Source organism: Myotis brandtii, unplaced genomic scaffold (genome assembly GCF_000412655.1).
Source record: "Myotis brandtii unplaced genomic scaffold, ASM41265v1 scaffold374, whole genome shotgun sequence".
Classification (NCBI taxonomy): Eukaryota; Metazoa; Chordata; class Mammalia; order Chiroptera; family Vespertilionidae; genus Myotis; species Myotis brandtii.
In genome coordinates, this window is record NW_005364372.1 from 7,357,753 (window position 1) to 7,372,378 (window position 14,626).

General features: G+C 35.1%; 1 protein-coding gene across 13 annotated transcripts in view; it reads left to right on the top strand.

Annotated features, from left to right (window-relative positions):
* The window catches only part of ETV1 (ets variant 1), a 91,525-nt gene that overhangs the window by 1,014 nt on the left and 75,885 nt on the right, over positions 1-14,626 (top strand). For 5 of the 13 annotated variants that reach the window (XM_005872337.2, XM_014544671.1, XM_014544670.1 and 2 more), the window contains exons 3-5: positions 721-808; positions 2,205-2,252; positions 11,354-11,407. In XM_005872337.2, the coding sequence (XP_005872399.1) occupies positions 721-808; positions 2,205-2,252; positions 11,354-11,407 (190 nt within the window). The other 8 variants (XM_014544669.1, XM_014544676.1, XM_014544675.1 and 5 more) reach the window with 7 other exon arrangements.

The following is a 14,626-nucleotide window of genomic DNA, read 5'->3' on the forward strand; positions in this document are numbered from 1 at the left end:
GGGGGTAAGGAGGTTGGGATTGCAGATACTTTATCTGCTTTGTTGCCACTGTAGGGCGACTCTGCTTCTAGAAGCCCAGTCTTCAAAATGAGCTTACCTTTCAGTGATTTGGATAAGGCATAGTTTTGTTTTTAAGACCTCCTTTTCTGATTAAAGGGCCCAAGATGAGTGGAAGAGGAGATGGAGGGCAGCAGCAGCTGCTGCACTCAAAGTTTTTGGCTGGGTTTGTCTGCCACATTGAAAAGAATGAAGTTGAGACAAATGCTGACACTTTTTGTTTACATGGGGTGTTTTTGTTTCTCCTCCCCCCTCTCATTTTCTCTGATATTTTTTATTTCTCCACTCTTCTTCTTCTTTGGTTTCCAGTGGGGAGTATCAGAATAAAATCCATTGTATTTTAATCTAGCTTTGATCCAGCCTAAAATCGACTTTAAATATAACTGCTTCATGTTGTTTTGATGCTGAGATACCATGAATATATGACTAGCAAATAGTATGCTAGGATCGGCACTGGGAAGCTACTCTTCCTGGCTGTCGAATTTTCAGCATAACCTTTCACTGTGAAATGAATGTAGAAAATGAATATTAGAATTGATACCATAGACTTTACTTTTTTTATGTAGAGAGAGGATCCTCACAAATGTATGTATGCATGTGTATTTTTGTGTGTGACTTTTGAGGTTTGCCTTCTTTTAAAGGATTTTGTCTTTCCTTTTGTAGAATCAGCGTGGGAGAAATTGTAACGAGAAACCAACAAATGTCAGGAAAAGAAAATTCATTAACAGAGATCTGGCTCATGATTCAGAAGGTGAGGTTTGATATGGGGGTGAATCCCTCTCTTTACCTATATTCCCTACCCTCATAAAGAAGAGCAGCAGTTCAATCTTAGCTTAAAAATAATAAAAATTCAAATTACTGTATTTAACTAAGACTTTTACTTTGAGCATTTAACATAGTGTGACAGTTTGCACTGGAGGATGTGTTATGGCCCTGTCACAGACTAATGAAAGAAAAAAATAAAAAGTTAACAGAGGCACCCTTTTATGTTTAAAAACTCTTGTGCACATGACATATCAGTAACCCACACACTAGGGCAACAATTTTAAAAATCCAACTCAGTGGGACAAATGAAGCAACTATGCAAAGTGCTTAATTTCTACTTTCTTCATTAGAAGTTAAACAATGTAGATGATTATTTAATTTTTTCCATCCCCTTTAGACGAAAACCATATCAAGTTATAAAACTTTTCATGGATGATTTTGATGACTCCATGGTGAGGTCCTATGTCTTGTTCTATAGATCTTAAAGTGTCCACTGAATTATAATTAAGGCCTAATTAATAATTATAATACTTATTTGGAAAGTTAGGTTCCAGATTCTTTTTATGAACTGTTCATAGGAAGTCAATCGAATATAAATTATCCCAGCCATATGGGAGCATTAATAATAGACTTAATATACTTAGATTTAATTTAAAAAATTCAGTTGGCCATTTAGATAAAGTATATTGAATTCTGAAACTTCCTCAAATCCTCATAATTCTAGGACACCTCTCTCCCCACTGGGACAGAATACAAAATTCTGGACTTGATAATAAACAGGTGCCAGGGAATTATCTTTCTTTGACTTTTGTAAACCTATTAATAGAGGAACTTTCCTCTAAACACTTGCATTTAAAAGTTGTTCCTTTTTTCATTGAGGCATTGAACGTGAAAACATACAGTACTTTGAGATTTATACCATGTGTTGTGATATCTCTGATATAAAATTCAGAAGATATAAATACAATACTTTTCAGTCTTTCTAAACTTATCCCTATTTTACAAAAGTTGAATATATTTAGAAAAGGTTTCTGTGGACATACCTTTACCTAAGCTTTTTTTGGAATCCTATTGTATATATGCTATTTGGTGTTCCTGAGCTTTTTAAGCTTTTTGTTAAAAAAAAAAAGTGGGGAGGGGGGGGAGGTACTGACTTTATTATGTAGTTGACCAGAAGAATTTTTTAAAGAGGTATTGCTTAATAACCACCAAAATGAGCAGGATTATTGAGATCTGTAAGTTATGAATTATAATTTTTTTATTGACCCCCTCCCCAAATTAAGTTGATATATGAAAGTTTTATGACAAACATTTCCATTTAATGAAACCTAAAGGTTTGCAAATCTTTTGTTTATTTCTTTGACTTTTTTTTTTTTTTTTAGAACTCTTTCAAGACCTAAGTCAATTACAGGAAACATGGCTTGCAGAAGGTAAGTAAAAAAAAAAAAAGAAAATGCTTTAAAAGGAGGGGGAACGCACCTCTAGAAGGGGGTGGGGGGAAGACCTGAACTTGCTGTCTTAATGTTCAGCCCAATTAATTGAGCTCTAAAAGAGCCACCTCATGTGTCATGCATACATTAGAGCCTCTGATGAGTTTGTCTTTGGGGAATCTGGGGCTGCACTACCCAGTGTCATCACAAATTACCAGGAGAAATTGCTTCCAGCTCACAATCACATCTGCTTTTGGCAAGAACTAATGCACCAAGACTTCAAGTTCTCAGCCTCTGTTCAGATTTTAATTGCAATTGATCAGGTTTATATTCTTGTACCTCCAGAGACCTCCTAGAGCCAGAACCCGGCTAGCTGTTTCCTTTAGAGCAGCGCATGTCATTATTTGGTGTTCTGGTGGAGGACTTTTCTGATGGCAGAAATTAGTTTCTCTGGGTTCATCAGGACGGGATGCTTCAGGATTTAAGTGCAAGTGTCTTCTTCCCACCTTGTTCACAACACAGAACGATAGGTGTGTATCCAATACTGAGGAAATCTATGGCTTTAAAATAAATCTTTGTGGCTTTGAGGAATTTTAAACTGTTTTCTATTTGTTACTGTTATGTGATGTTTGTTGAAATTGACCTTTGTTGTTCTGTTACTTTTATGAGGATTTATTTAAGATAGCAAGGGGCCCTTTAAAGGCATGACTTTTATTTTTTTATTACTTTTTGCTAAAAATCTGTGTTGCAATCTGTTGTACCTTTTATTGTGTAAACTTTATAGGAACAGTGAGATAGTGCTTCAGTACAGCTTGATACAACTTGAGAAATGCCTAATGTTGAGGGATTTTTTGCTGGTATTCATAATTTGAAATTTTTCTTTTGGCTTTGTGAAATACTAAGTTTATCCTGTGATCTATTTGGTGGGAAACAAAGACAATTATAGGTACTTAAGTATTGTGTATAATTGTTTTTTTTCTTTTTTTCTGTCTTTACATTATATGGGATACATGCACTTTTTGGATCAGATTTTTAAGATGGTTAAAAGAAGAGAGAGGGTCTCTTTAAGTGGAAGCCGAGTCTTTCTGTTGCTATTTGGGGCTGACTGCTGTGTTTTATCAGTGGTCTTGCTTTCAGTTGATCAAGTTGCTGTTAGCATGTAAAATAAGTTTCTTTGTTTTGCTGATATTCTAGTTCTCCAAAGAGCTTTTTGCTATATTTTTTAACCTTTTAAGTTAAATAGCTTTCCTGGTAGCCCATCCAAAAGGGTGATTGTATTTGTATATTAATGAAAGGTAAGTATTAATAAAAGTTTTAGTTATATTTAAAGGTCATTCTGCTTGTCTCTGTAAATGAAACTTATTGCAATAGACTACTTATTATTGCAACATAAGCCATATATTTCAATGTAACTTTTTAAAGAAAAGATTGCACAGAGGTTCTTATATTAACTTTTTACTGTTAGTTTGCAAAGTTGAAGCTTGCAAGACCATTATATTTATGAAGGAATTTATTCACTTATCCAAAATAATTAAAAATATCCATTTAAATTGTCCGGGAAGGTAGGTTTGTTCTTTAAGATATTTAAGTCTCATTGATTCCAAGTCAGTGCACTTGCTGGCTGATTTTGAATGTGCATAGCAACTCTGTTCCTGGAATTTTAAAATGTGGAATCTGTGACAGACTCCTACCATTTTATAATCAGTTTTAGTACAGTTTTTTTCCTTTCAACTTGTTTTGTTTGTTTGTCACTCGATAAGTAATTTGCATAATTTATCTGAGTTTATCTTTTCACTGACTATTCTTACTCAGTTATTCACATACCTGTAAATCGAATCTGAAGATATAGCTTTATATAAAATAAACCTAGAAAATGACTCATGTATTTGGAGGAACATGGACTTTTACTTAGAAAAGAATTCATAAGGTTAAGGAAGTTCAGGAATTAGTCCTCAGACTGTTGTATTCAATACCAAGGTGGGCTTCTATGAACAAACTATGGATACAGTTTTTTCAAAGTAGTTCACATTAATTTACACTATCATGATATAAGCAAAAAAGTGGTTAATCTGATTTATTGAATACAATAGTGAGGAGATATATTTTTTTTTAACACTATTCGTTAGTAGACTGCATATTTTTATTTTTAACAAATATATATATATAATTACATATATAAAATTACATTTGCATTAGCATTTTAACTTGATTTATTGGCATCTTGAAAAATATTAGCTAAGAAGAGATTCTCAAAATTACACTAGTTTTTTCGTAGCTGGATTTGTCCATTTATGTCCCTCTGGACATCCAGAAATTAAAACATTGCCAAATTGGCTGACATGAACCATTTACATATTTCTTTTTATAATGCTTTGTAGCCAAGAAACTGACCATGGAATTTTAAAGCATCTTGACCCTTTTAAAAAAGATCATTGGCAATTAACCAGTTTCTTCCATGAGTTAGAATTCCACTGGGAAGTTAAACAGGTCCAAAAATCTTATTGGACCTGAGAGTCAAGTTAGTTGTCATGTGTCATATGAAAATCATGTTAAGAAATTATCAAAGCCCCTAAATACTTGGAAGATGATATATCCTAACATGTTTGTTTTTCCCTGTAAGAATTTTCTAAATTAGACTCGAAGTGCAGCATATGGCTTAGTCATAGGTAAATTATTATGGAGTAAGAAATGTGTTTTATGTCTAAGGAGAAATTGGGATAAGGCAGGACTATTTGAGGGTGGGGTTGGAACCAGTTGTTTTCAATTCACTAAAGTTATCTCTAAAAATAGAATTCCATTCTCAAATAAATTCATTTCCAGAGATCAAAAATATTTTTGTGAAGACTATAACTTTATATTAGTATCACTTTCAAAGTACTAACACTGCAGTTAACACTACAGTTGAAAGATTTTTAACATATATCCCACGATTTAAAATAATCACATTTCATTCTGAAAAAAAACTGAAAAGGCAATGTTTCCAGTGACACAGTAACAGTTAAAAAATGAATGTGCCTACTTTTAAATTTTGCTATAGCTACTTTATATTGTAATTGTAACTATGTACAATTCTTTATTGATTCTTTGTCTTTTGAATTAGATTGCTACTGACAGAAAGGCAATTTCAATTATTTGATCCCATGAAATAATGAGTTCAAATATCAATCCTGTCAACATCATGGTCATGTCTTATTCTTAACAACCTGCTTTAAGTGGTGCTTCAGCGAATGGTGTCCTAGAAATTCATAGTTAAATGGACCCTTTTGCGTGTAGGAAAAGGGGGGAGTGAGGGGTTGACAGAAAGAGAAGGATGTAAAACTGAGTTTTAAAAGGATTGCATTCCTCTAAAGTTTGTTATTAAAGCTTACCTACTAACACACCAGAAAGACGTCATACACTTCATGCATATTAAAAGTAAATACATAGCAACTTTTGAATGTTATTTTTGCTGTTAGATGTTCTTGAGATTCCCTTTCATCAGTAATATTAAGGAAAAAAGTCAACAGTGATTCGCTGCCATCAGGGTAAAATGTTTTCCAGTGGTATTGTAGTAAGTCAGGTTTCATACTGCCACCACACTTGAGTCAGAGTTTTATCTTCAAGAACAACCTTTCTACACCAGAGGTCCTTACATCATGCAGATAAGGCTGTTTTTCTTTTTCTTTCTTTTCTTTTGATTACTACTTGACCTTCAAATAATCAGGTTGACTTAAAAGTAGAGACATTTATTACGAAGTTTCTTAAATTATATGTTATACATATTGTCATGCAATAATATTCCATCATAATATACTCATTTTCATTTTAAAAAAATTATACTGTAACTTTTTAAAATGAAACAAATTGGATGTGCTCTTGAATATTTTTTGTTTTCAGGTGAGGCAGTTAGAAGTAAAAGCTTTAAAATGGCATTATTTTTATGAGGTTTACAAAAAAAAGGAATTGAGAATTTAAGCATTAAAGCATGGAAGTCTATATTATTTATTATAATTGAACAAGAGTGTTTTTTTTGTTTTGTTTTTAGGAGGGCTACCACTCCTCTTTGCATTATACCAGGAAATTCTCTGAAAGAAAGATTTATCTTTTGTACTCGATTAAAAGAGAGCAGGTAGAGCAGGTAGAGTAATGGATTATATTTTTAAGTATTCTTTGGAATTAAATAAATACCTTTCATCTAAGGTCTGCTTGCAAAATAATGTTTTTCAAGAGTAGAATTTGGATATATTGTAGCATAATATAGTTTTCCAGAGGGCTGTAGTAAATGTTTATGAAATATAGCTAAGCTTTTCCAGTTCAGTTACTGAAAATGTGTAATTTCTTAGAGTTTATAATATGACTTGATTCCATTTGACCTGTGTATAAACTTGTAGTTAAGAAAATCATCACCATCATCATCACCATCACCATCATCACCACCATCAGACCTCTGTAGAGAAAATATTTGGCAAGAAACAGCTCTGAGCTATCCTTAAGTTTTTAAGTCACTACAGGTCAATTTAGAGTTAGAAATTGAAGCTAATTTTAGACTAAAGACAACTAAAACTTACTGTTTTCTTTCTTTTAGAACATACAGAATGTCTTTAGCAAGTATGAGTGTTGTTTCTATCCTGGGGAAATAGCCCCTTTATTTATCTGTTTGAATATGTTTATACTTCTGCATTAATTAATGCTTATACACTGGTGCAATCATTTTAATGTTAAAAGCGGATGTGGTATAAAGCCAGGCTTAGTGGCCTCATGATTATTTTATTCCATGGCCTGAAGCTTCATTTTAGCATTTAATAGAATACCATTGTGCGAAGGCTGATTTTCTTGTTGTTTTGCTTTTACTTAGAATTTCACTTTCTTTGGAGAAAGTTGTTTTTAACCCTTTGTTCAAAGTGAAACGCTACAAAGTTAGCAGTACGCTGTTAAAATCTTAGGATAGAAAAACTTTGAATAACAGGCAAAAAAAAAAGGGCATTTTTCAAAATGGTTTTTCTCCTTCCCTCCTTTCGTCCTTTTTTTTTCCCTTTGCCTCTTTCCTTCCTTGCTTTTTAGTTTTGTACATTTACGTATCTGTGGCAAGTTCCCTATGAAGTAGGGAGAATAAATCTATGGGATTCATGTTTTAAACTTGTCATTTCTTTAAACGTGTACCTTCCTGGATCTGCACTGTATTGGAGACAGAGCTAGAAAACAGTGTTTATACTGTAAGTTCAAGTTGACTAGCTTTCGCCCCGCAGAAGGGTGTGACATGAAAAGATTGTGGTTGGGCCGCATGGCTCATGCTGGACTGTGTTTTTGTGAATGGAGGCAGAACTCCAGCTCTGCCTGCTTGTCTGGAGGAATTGCTGAGGAGATCAGCTGTCTCATTCACGGGCAGAAAGAATGACTCATACATCTTCCGCCTTGTTTGGCTCCAGGTCATTGTTACAGTGGATAGAACTGGTTTTAATTAAATATTAACCCCTTTGATACTTGACATTTGTTTCATTTGTAGTGTTTCCACTTTTCTCTCTCGCTTTAAGAGAAACCCTACAGGCTTCTAGTTTGTAAGTAAAAGGTGTGGCTTTTTTTTCCTTGCCTGCAGCCAACCTTGGAAAATATGTAAATGCTCACCTTTTCTTAAGTAATGATTATTATTCCATTTGCAAGGTTAAAATATGCATAAAATAAAGGCAAACTAAAAACTGCCCTGCCCCCCATCCTCCCCGGGAAATGTTAAGAAAATATATTAAAATTAAGCATTAGGGTTAGTGATTCTGTGGCATCATGACTGTTTTCATCAGTTTCTTTAGCATGATATGTGTTGCTATGTAGGAGAGAGAGAGAGAGAGAGAGAAACGCACCTTTGGATAATAATCGAGGTAAAGCAAATAGCTGAGGGTGCAGATACTCTCCTTTGAAAGCAGAAGTCCTGAGACTTGATGGCAACTTGTCTATTAACGTGCAATGATCTGATAGAGCCGCTGCAGCTATTACCAATAAAATCCACATGCTCAATCTTCTTGAAAGCCTTTTATTGGTCTTTGGGTATATACTCTCCCCTTATGTCCTACTCTGCCCCCTCCTCTTTAATTACGGGGTGTGTGGAAACATTTTCATTCCTCGAAGGTGATTATTCCAAGTGTAGTTATAATAGATAGTTGGGAAAAAATACCCCTTCTTAAAAAAATTTTTTAGGTTGGCCTCTATTGTTAACTTTCCACTTTGGAGTTAGTATGACTTGTCACGAATTTTTAGGCAGCTAAAGTTTGCTGCTTCACAGAATTCCCGTGAATTGAGGGGAAGAAAGGAAATGTATTCTACGAGTGTGGCAATACTTTGTCATATTTTCCTTGTCCAGATCCAACTTGTGTTTTTCGTTAACTGCTTTCCTTTTACTCTAACTTCATATTAGAGGTAGACTTAAGCCTTTGTCTATTTAAGTAGCCTGCTGTTTCATTGGACCCATTCAGTTTCTGAAGATTAGCTTCTGTGAAATATGTGAGTCATATGTTTTTTGTTAAAATTCTGTAATATGTTCAAGCATAAGTGTGAAGTATTTATTCAGTATGTTAAAGAGTTAGAACAGAAATAGCAAGTTTTATTCTTTTTACAAATAACTAGTATGCAGCTATTTTCTGTATACTTCTAGTTTCTTCTGCTCCTAAAGTTTTGCCTTTTTCTTTGCATACATTTCCCATCACACAACTCACATTCATCAGAGATTTTTGTGCCTTTCTTGAAGTGATACATATCATGGAGTTGCAACTTTGTCTTATCATAGTAAAAAAAAAAAGTCTGGCCTTTAGGACATTCATACCAGCATATTCAGTTGCAAATATACTTCTTAACTAGTATTCCTGTAAAGCGATACTACATTTTTATTAAATTCTTGTAAGTGTAGGCTTTTTAAAAGCATAATAATTGTTGTGGTTGATAATTTTTGCATCTCAATAGTTATGTCTATTTAGCTGTTAATTTAGAAGGAAAACCAAAACATGTGGATATGATTGGAAAAATATGTAGGATTTGATTCTGTCTACCTGCTGTTAGTTATTAAATAGATATTAAAAACATTCTTGTAATTTTTTGGTGTGGAGACTTATTTTAAAGGGTACTCTTCTAGTTATAATTTGTGAGTCTATAAGAAAACCCAAGCTTCCTACAATGCAAGAAAAATGTTTGTAGCTAAGAGAATGCCAGTGTACAAATTTCAGCTGTTAATTTTTTCCATGTTTAATATAATTCATTAGAAGTCAAGATATTAAACCTGCATTGTAATGATTGAAGCAGTTTTATTGTGAGTGAAATGAAAAAAAAAATGAGTGGGTGGTGGAAAGACGAAAACAACATTTCTTGAGTATCTGGCATTGTCTGGCATTTTATTTAGACTACTTCATTTAATCCTCACCAGAAATCTCTATTATCGCTATGAAACTGGTGAGTAAAATGGAGTTCACTCAGGTTAAATAATGTTACACAGTTTACATTGCTAGCAAGTCATAGAACTGTGATTTGAAGTTTGTACGACTTTTGTTAGTTAGGTATCAGATATTAGTGGAATATGAAGAGAATACCCTTCTTCAAATATAGGCTGAAGAAATAGGCGTCAGTTATAAACTGGAAAATGCTCTTAATTTGTTTGATTTCATTTTGTAGTAGAGAATGGGGTTTGTCTTTAATAAGTTTAAATATTGGTGTCCAGAAGAAAGTTGTTATAAAATGGGTGTCAGACTCCATATATTTTGATAATAGGCAAAATTACCATTGGTTCTGTTCTTAATAATATAAATTTTATTTAACCAAATAATTCTGTTTTTAAAAATATTATTGAATAAGCTGGTAAAAAAGAGCCTTTAATTATATGTATGTTGTAAACCTCTTTTATTAGACTTTTTAAATATAGAATTTATTTTTTATGTTTAATTTTTCTTAACTCAATTGAATTACCAACACAAAACTTTTTCAACAGACTGATTATTTTAGTAAGCATTCCCCCATACAGAATAGGCTCTTTAAAAAAAAAATCATTTGACATCTGTTTAAATATGACTTGATTGGATAAAAAGTTCAGTATTACATAATATTAGTAAAGTAATACTAGCTAATCAGATCACAACTAATGTTAATTAGGATGATAGTTCATTACATTTTTACCAAATTAAAAGTAACCTAACTTCTATTTTAGGTAGTTATATATGTGTGAGTGTGCACATTAGTGTGCATGTGAAAACTTGTTTTTGTAATATTCTGTCAATTTGGAGCAGCCTATTTTTATGTCTCAATCAACCATGATGAAAATATTATAGAACTGAAAAAGTTTACTTGTGTTTTAATTGCTGCCGAATGCATAAAGTCCTTGCTATTCGGTAATTTTTCCCTTACTAAAAATAGGGAAGTTGTTTGACATTAAGACTGATGAAATAATGATGTTCTTTTTGTTAATTCTAACTAGTAACCAGGAAAATATTTTGCATGAAAAGATGGAGTTTATTTGCATTATTATGACCATAGTCATTGAATTGTAACATTTTATAATATAGGGCCAAGATAGATGACAACAATTTAAGAAACTTTGTTGCATATTTTGGCCAAATTTAGGGCAAACATTTTCAATTATGGTAGTCTCATTTGCAATAGATGGAACTTACCAAAATCAGACGATTTCTAGAAAGCAGAATCCCTGAGAGATGTAATAACTGCACATTATTTGAAAGAATTATGTGGTTACTTCAAATGGGCTGCTTAAGCACTGACAGTGGGTAAATTGAAATACACTTTACTCCAAAAGCATATCTTTTACTTGCATAAAGAAACACTGCAGCTAATAGAAATCCTATGGCTTCTTTTACTTTGCATGTCTCTTTTATTTCCATCTGGCAGGTGAAATTCAGAGGGACTGCCACCATGATATTTCTGACATACATGTTTTCTGGTTGACAACAATGATGCTGCTGAAATTTCCCCTCTCAAGTATTGCTGCCAATGGCACTTTAAATAGAAGCTAATTGGCAAATAATCATAAATTTTATCCCAGCCTAAAAATATCTGGCATGGAAGATCTTACTTGACATTCCTTAAGTCTTGGCAGTTTTTCTCTTAATTATTTTTTTAATTTTCTTTTTTCCCTTCAGCTCAGGTACCTGACAATGATGAGCAGTTTGTGCCAGACTATCAGGCTGAAAGTTGTAAGTATAGTTTGACTCATCTCTTAAATTTTTCTCTGTCTTCCTTCCTTCTTCCATTCTTTCTCTTTGGTTTGTTTCCACTTCCAGTGTCTGTTCTTGCATTGTGTCAATGCCTTTTTAGCTTGCAGTCCCGAGGTGATGTGATTTGTCACGTTGTGGCATCAGCAGAATCCCCCCTGTGATTTGTGCAGAGCTCCGAATAGTAGCTCAGGAAAACTGATTGGATTAAAAGATGGTCCTGTTCTCTATGTTTGGTCAATATCCTGGGTGAAGGAATGGGGAGACCCAGGACATGCAAGTGTTTACTTCCAGTCTTTCAGTATCTTCACCAAGACAAGTCTGGATGCTGATGGAAGACAGTCAGTAGTGAAAATCCATGAGACGATTATTATATAACTTATAAAAAAATTCTGGGCCAAACATTCATTGGCTTATTGTAGTTTTTGCACTCATGAACTTTGACCTGCTTGGGTTGAATTTTTAGCCTCACAGTCTGTTCCTGGTTGCAGTAACAGAAATGGGAGCACCTGATAGTTTGTCTTAGGATCCCTTCAGTGTTTCTTTCCGGGAGTCTTGCTGCAAGGCCGGACTGTCAGAGGCTGCGTGGCGAGTGATTCTCGATTCTTCTCCCTCCTATGACTGCAGAGTGAGCATTTCGCCTGTGCAAACATGGTTGCCTTGGGATTTACCTCTGATATTTATGCTTTGCCTTGACCTGAGGTGCAAATAGTAAAGAAAGGGGTATAAATGCCATCTTGCTGAGGAAACTGACCTAATACATTGTTATTTTGTTAGCACCCTTTAAAGCTCCAACTTTCATTTTTCTAGACCATTGACATTTCCACAGGAGGCTGTATCATCCACAGCAACCAAGTATGCTTAATACCTTACAACCTACAAACCCATGTTTTCCCACCTAATATCATAAATCTAACGCAAATCCCCACCTTACTTCAAGTAACAGGTGTTTGCGAGCATTGTTTTCAGCTTTTATGTTTGGTATCTTCACTGTCCCATGGATCAAGAGTTGTAAGAGGTTTCTTCCAGATTCTCTCCCATATTGCGTTTTAGTTCAGCTTCACTAAAAATCTCTTTCCTATTGTGGTAAAATCTATGTAACAGAAAATTTGCCATTTTAACCATCGTTAAGTGTGCAGTTCAGCGGCACTCCCATTGCTGTGCAAACATCAACACTGCCCATCTCCAGAACTTTCTCACCATCCCATAAGGAAGCTCTGTACTTACTAAAAAAAATAGCTTCACAAAGAAAAGTCTGCCCACAGCCCCTGGTAACTGCTGTTCTATCAGCATGGTTTTTTGATATGAAAAGAGAATTGTGTTGCTTGATGTCTGAGTATAATTATTAGATATTCTATTTCAAGAAACCTATACGGCAATGTTGTAGACCTTAATTAGAGACTCTTAGAAACTCCCAGAAGGATGATAGCTGGATGATGGCTAAGCAAGGAAAGCCTCCCCTTCATTAAAGTGTGGGAAGAGAATGGTCATATTTCCAACATTTCCCTTCCTCTGGGCTTCTGAGTTTTTTTCTAAAAGCTAAACGTGTCATCTGAGTGGGAGAATTCCTCTCATTGAGTCATTTCACATCTGAAAAATTGGTAATGATTCCAACACACTATGCCAAATGCCAGGGTAAAATAACTACCCTAACGTCATTTTTTTTGCTCCTTTTCTTAATTGATCTCTTTTTAGTTTTTCTTATTCTTCACTATTCATCTCCTTGAAGTATCTTCTCTTGGTCACAGTGGTATGATTTTCCCTTTGTCTTTATACGCCTTTGAATCCTCCCTCTCACTCCACTCATCTTCCTCACTTTCTCTTTCCTGAGGTCCTGTCCCCAAACCTTTCCTCTTATCTTCCATGTGTTAAGGCAACACGATCCCATAGAACGTTCCGTGATGAAGGGAAAATCTGGATGTACATTTGATATAGGAGCCGCTGATCACATTGGTCACTGAGCACATAACTGTGGCTAACGAAATGGATTTTTAAATTTAATTATTGTGACTTTATATAGACATGTAGCTATTGGCTACTGTGGTGGCCAGCGCAGTTCTGTATAGCTAGGTCTCCAACGTTGTGATTTCTAGCCGGGGTCTCCCCTCTGCCCTGTCTGCTGGACTTCTTCCCTGATACACCACTGGGTCCTTATGCAATTAGAAAAATGCGGCCCCTCTGGACTCACCCCCTCAGCCCTCAGCTGATTGTCGGCATTAAATAGCATTTACGCAGCAACCCCGGTCTTCAGTGTGGTGGCCCACAGACAGCTGACGTTCAGTAAGATCAGTGTTGACATCATTGTTTTTCTCTCCTGCTCCTCTTGCCTTTCTAAGTTGATGGCATCATCACCCAAGTGGAAAAAACGTTTGATTTATCCTCAGTCCTCCCAGTTCTTTACCATTAACTTCAAATGGCTTACCAAGTTGGCAATTCTACCTTTTACAATTATCTTGATTTCGTGGCTTTGTTCATCCCTATTTACTTCCTTAGTTCACACCCACATTCTGCCTCAAAGGAACTGGTGACCCAGCCATTTGATGGGCATCCTTGCCTTCAGTTTCCCCTCCATTCAGTCCACTCCCTGCAGAGGCATCAACACACAGCCACCTGACCTTGTTACTTCCCCCCTGCAACTTCTTCAGTGCAAAGTCCTAATGCTTTAGCTGTCCAGAACATCCTTCTATAACCTGAGCCCTGGACTACTGGCTGTTTCAGTTTAACTCCTGCCATCCCAGCACCCTGTCCCTCCCCATTCTCTGAGCTGGAGCCCTTCCAATCTTTCAGTTCCCTACAGTGAGCTCTTTGATGCCTCTTTGCCTTTGCACATGCTCATTTTGCTTTAGCAGTTTTTACTTTTGCTTTGCAATCTGGTGAGCCGCCTACTCCTACTCCCGACTCAGTGTAGACTTCATCTCATTGAAATCTTTCTTGACCTCTTCTTTGCCATCCTTACCCTGCTGAATTAGACTCTAACATCTTGTCTCTTGTGTTTGTTATATTATAATATTTTAGATACTTGTTTTTCTTCAATAAGACTGTGAACTCTTAAGGATCAGTAGTGTGTCGTAGTCATGCCTTGCTTGTTCTAAAAGCACAATAAGTAAAATTGTCATCATAATCACGATCAGCTTCTCTGAGGTATTTTCAAAGTCCTAATTCCCTTCTTAAGGTAGAAACATATGACCATGCTTTAAAGCA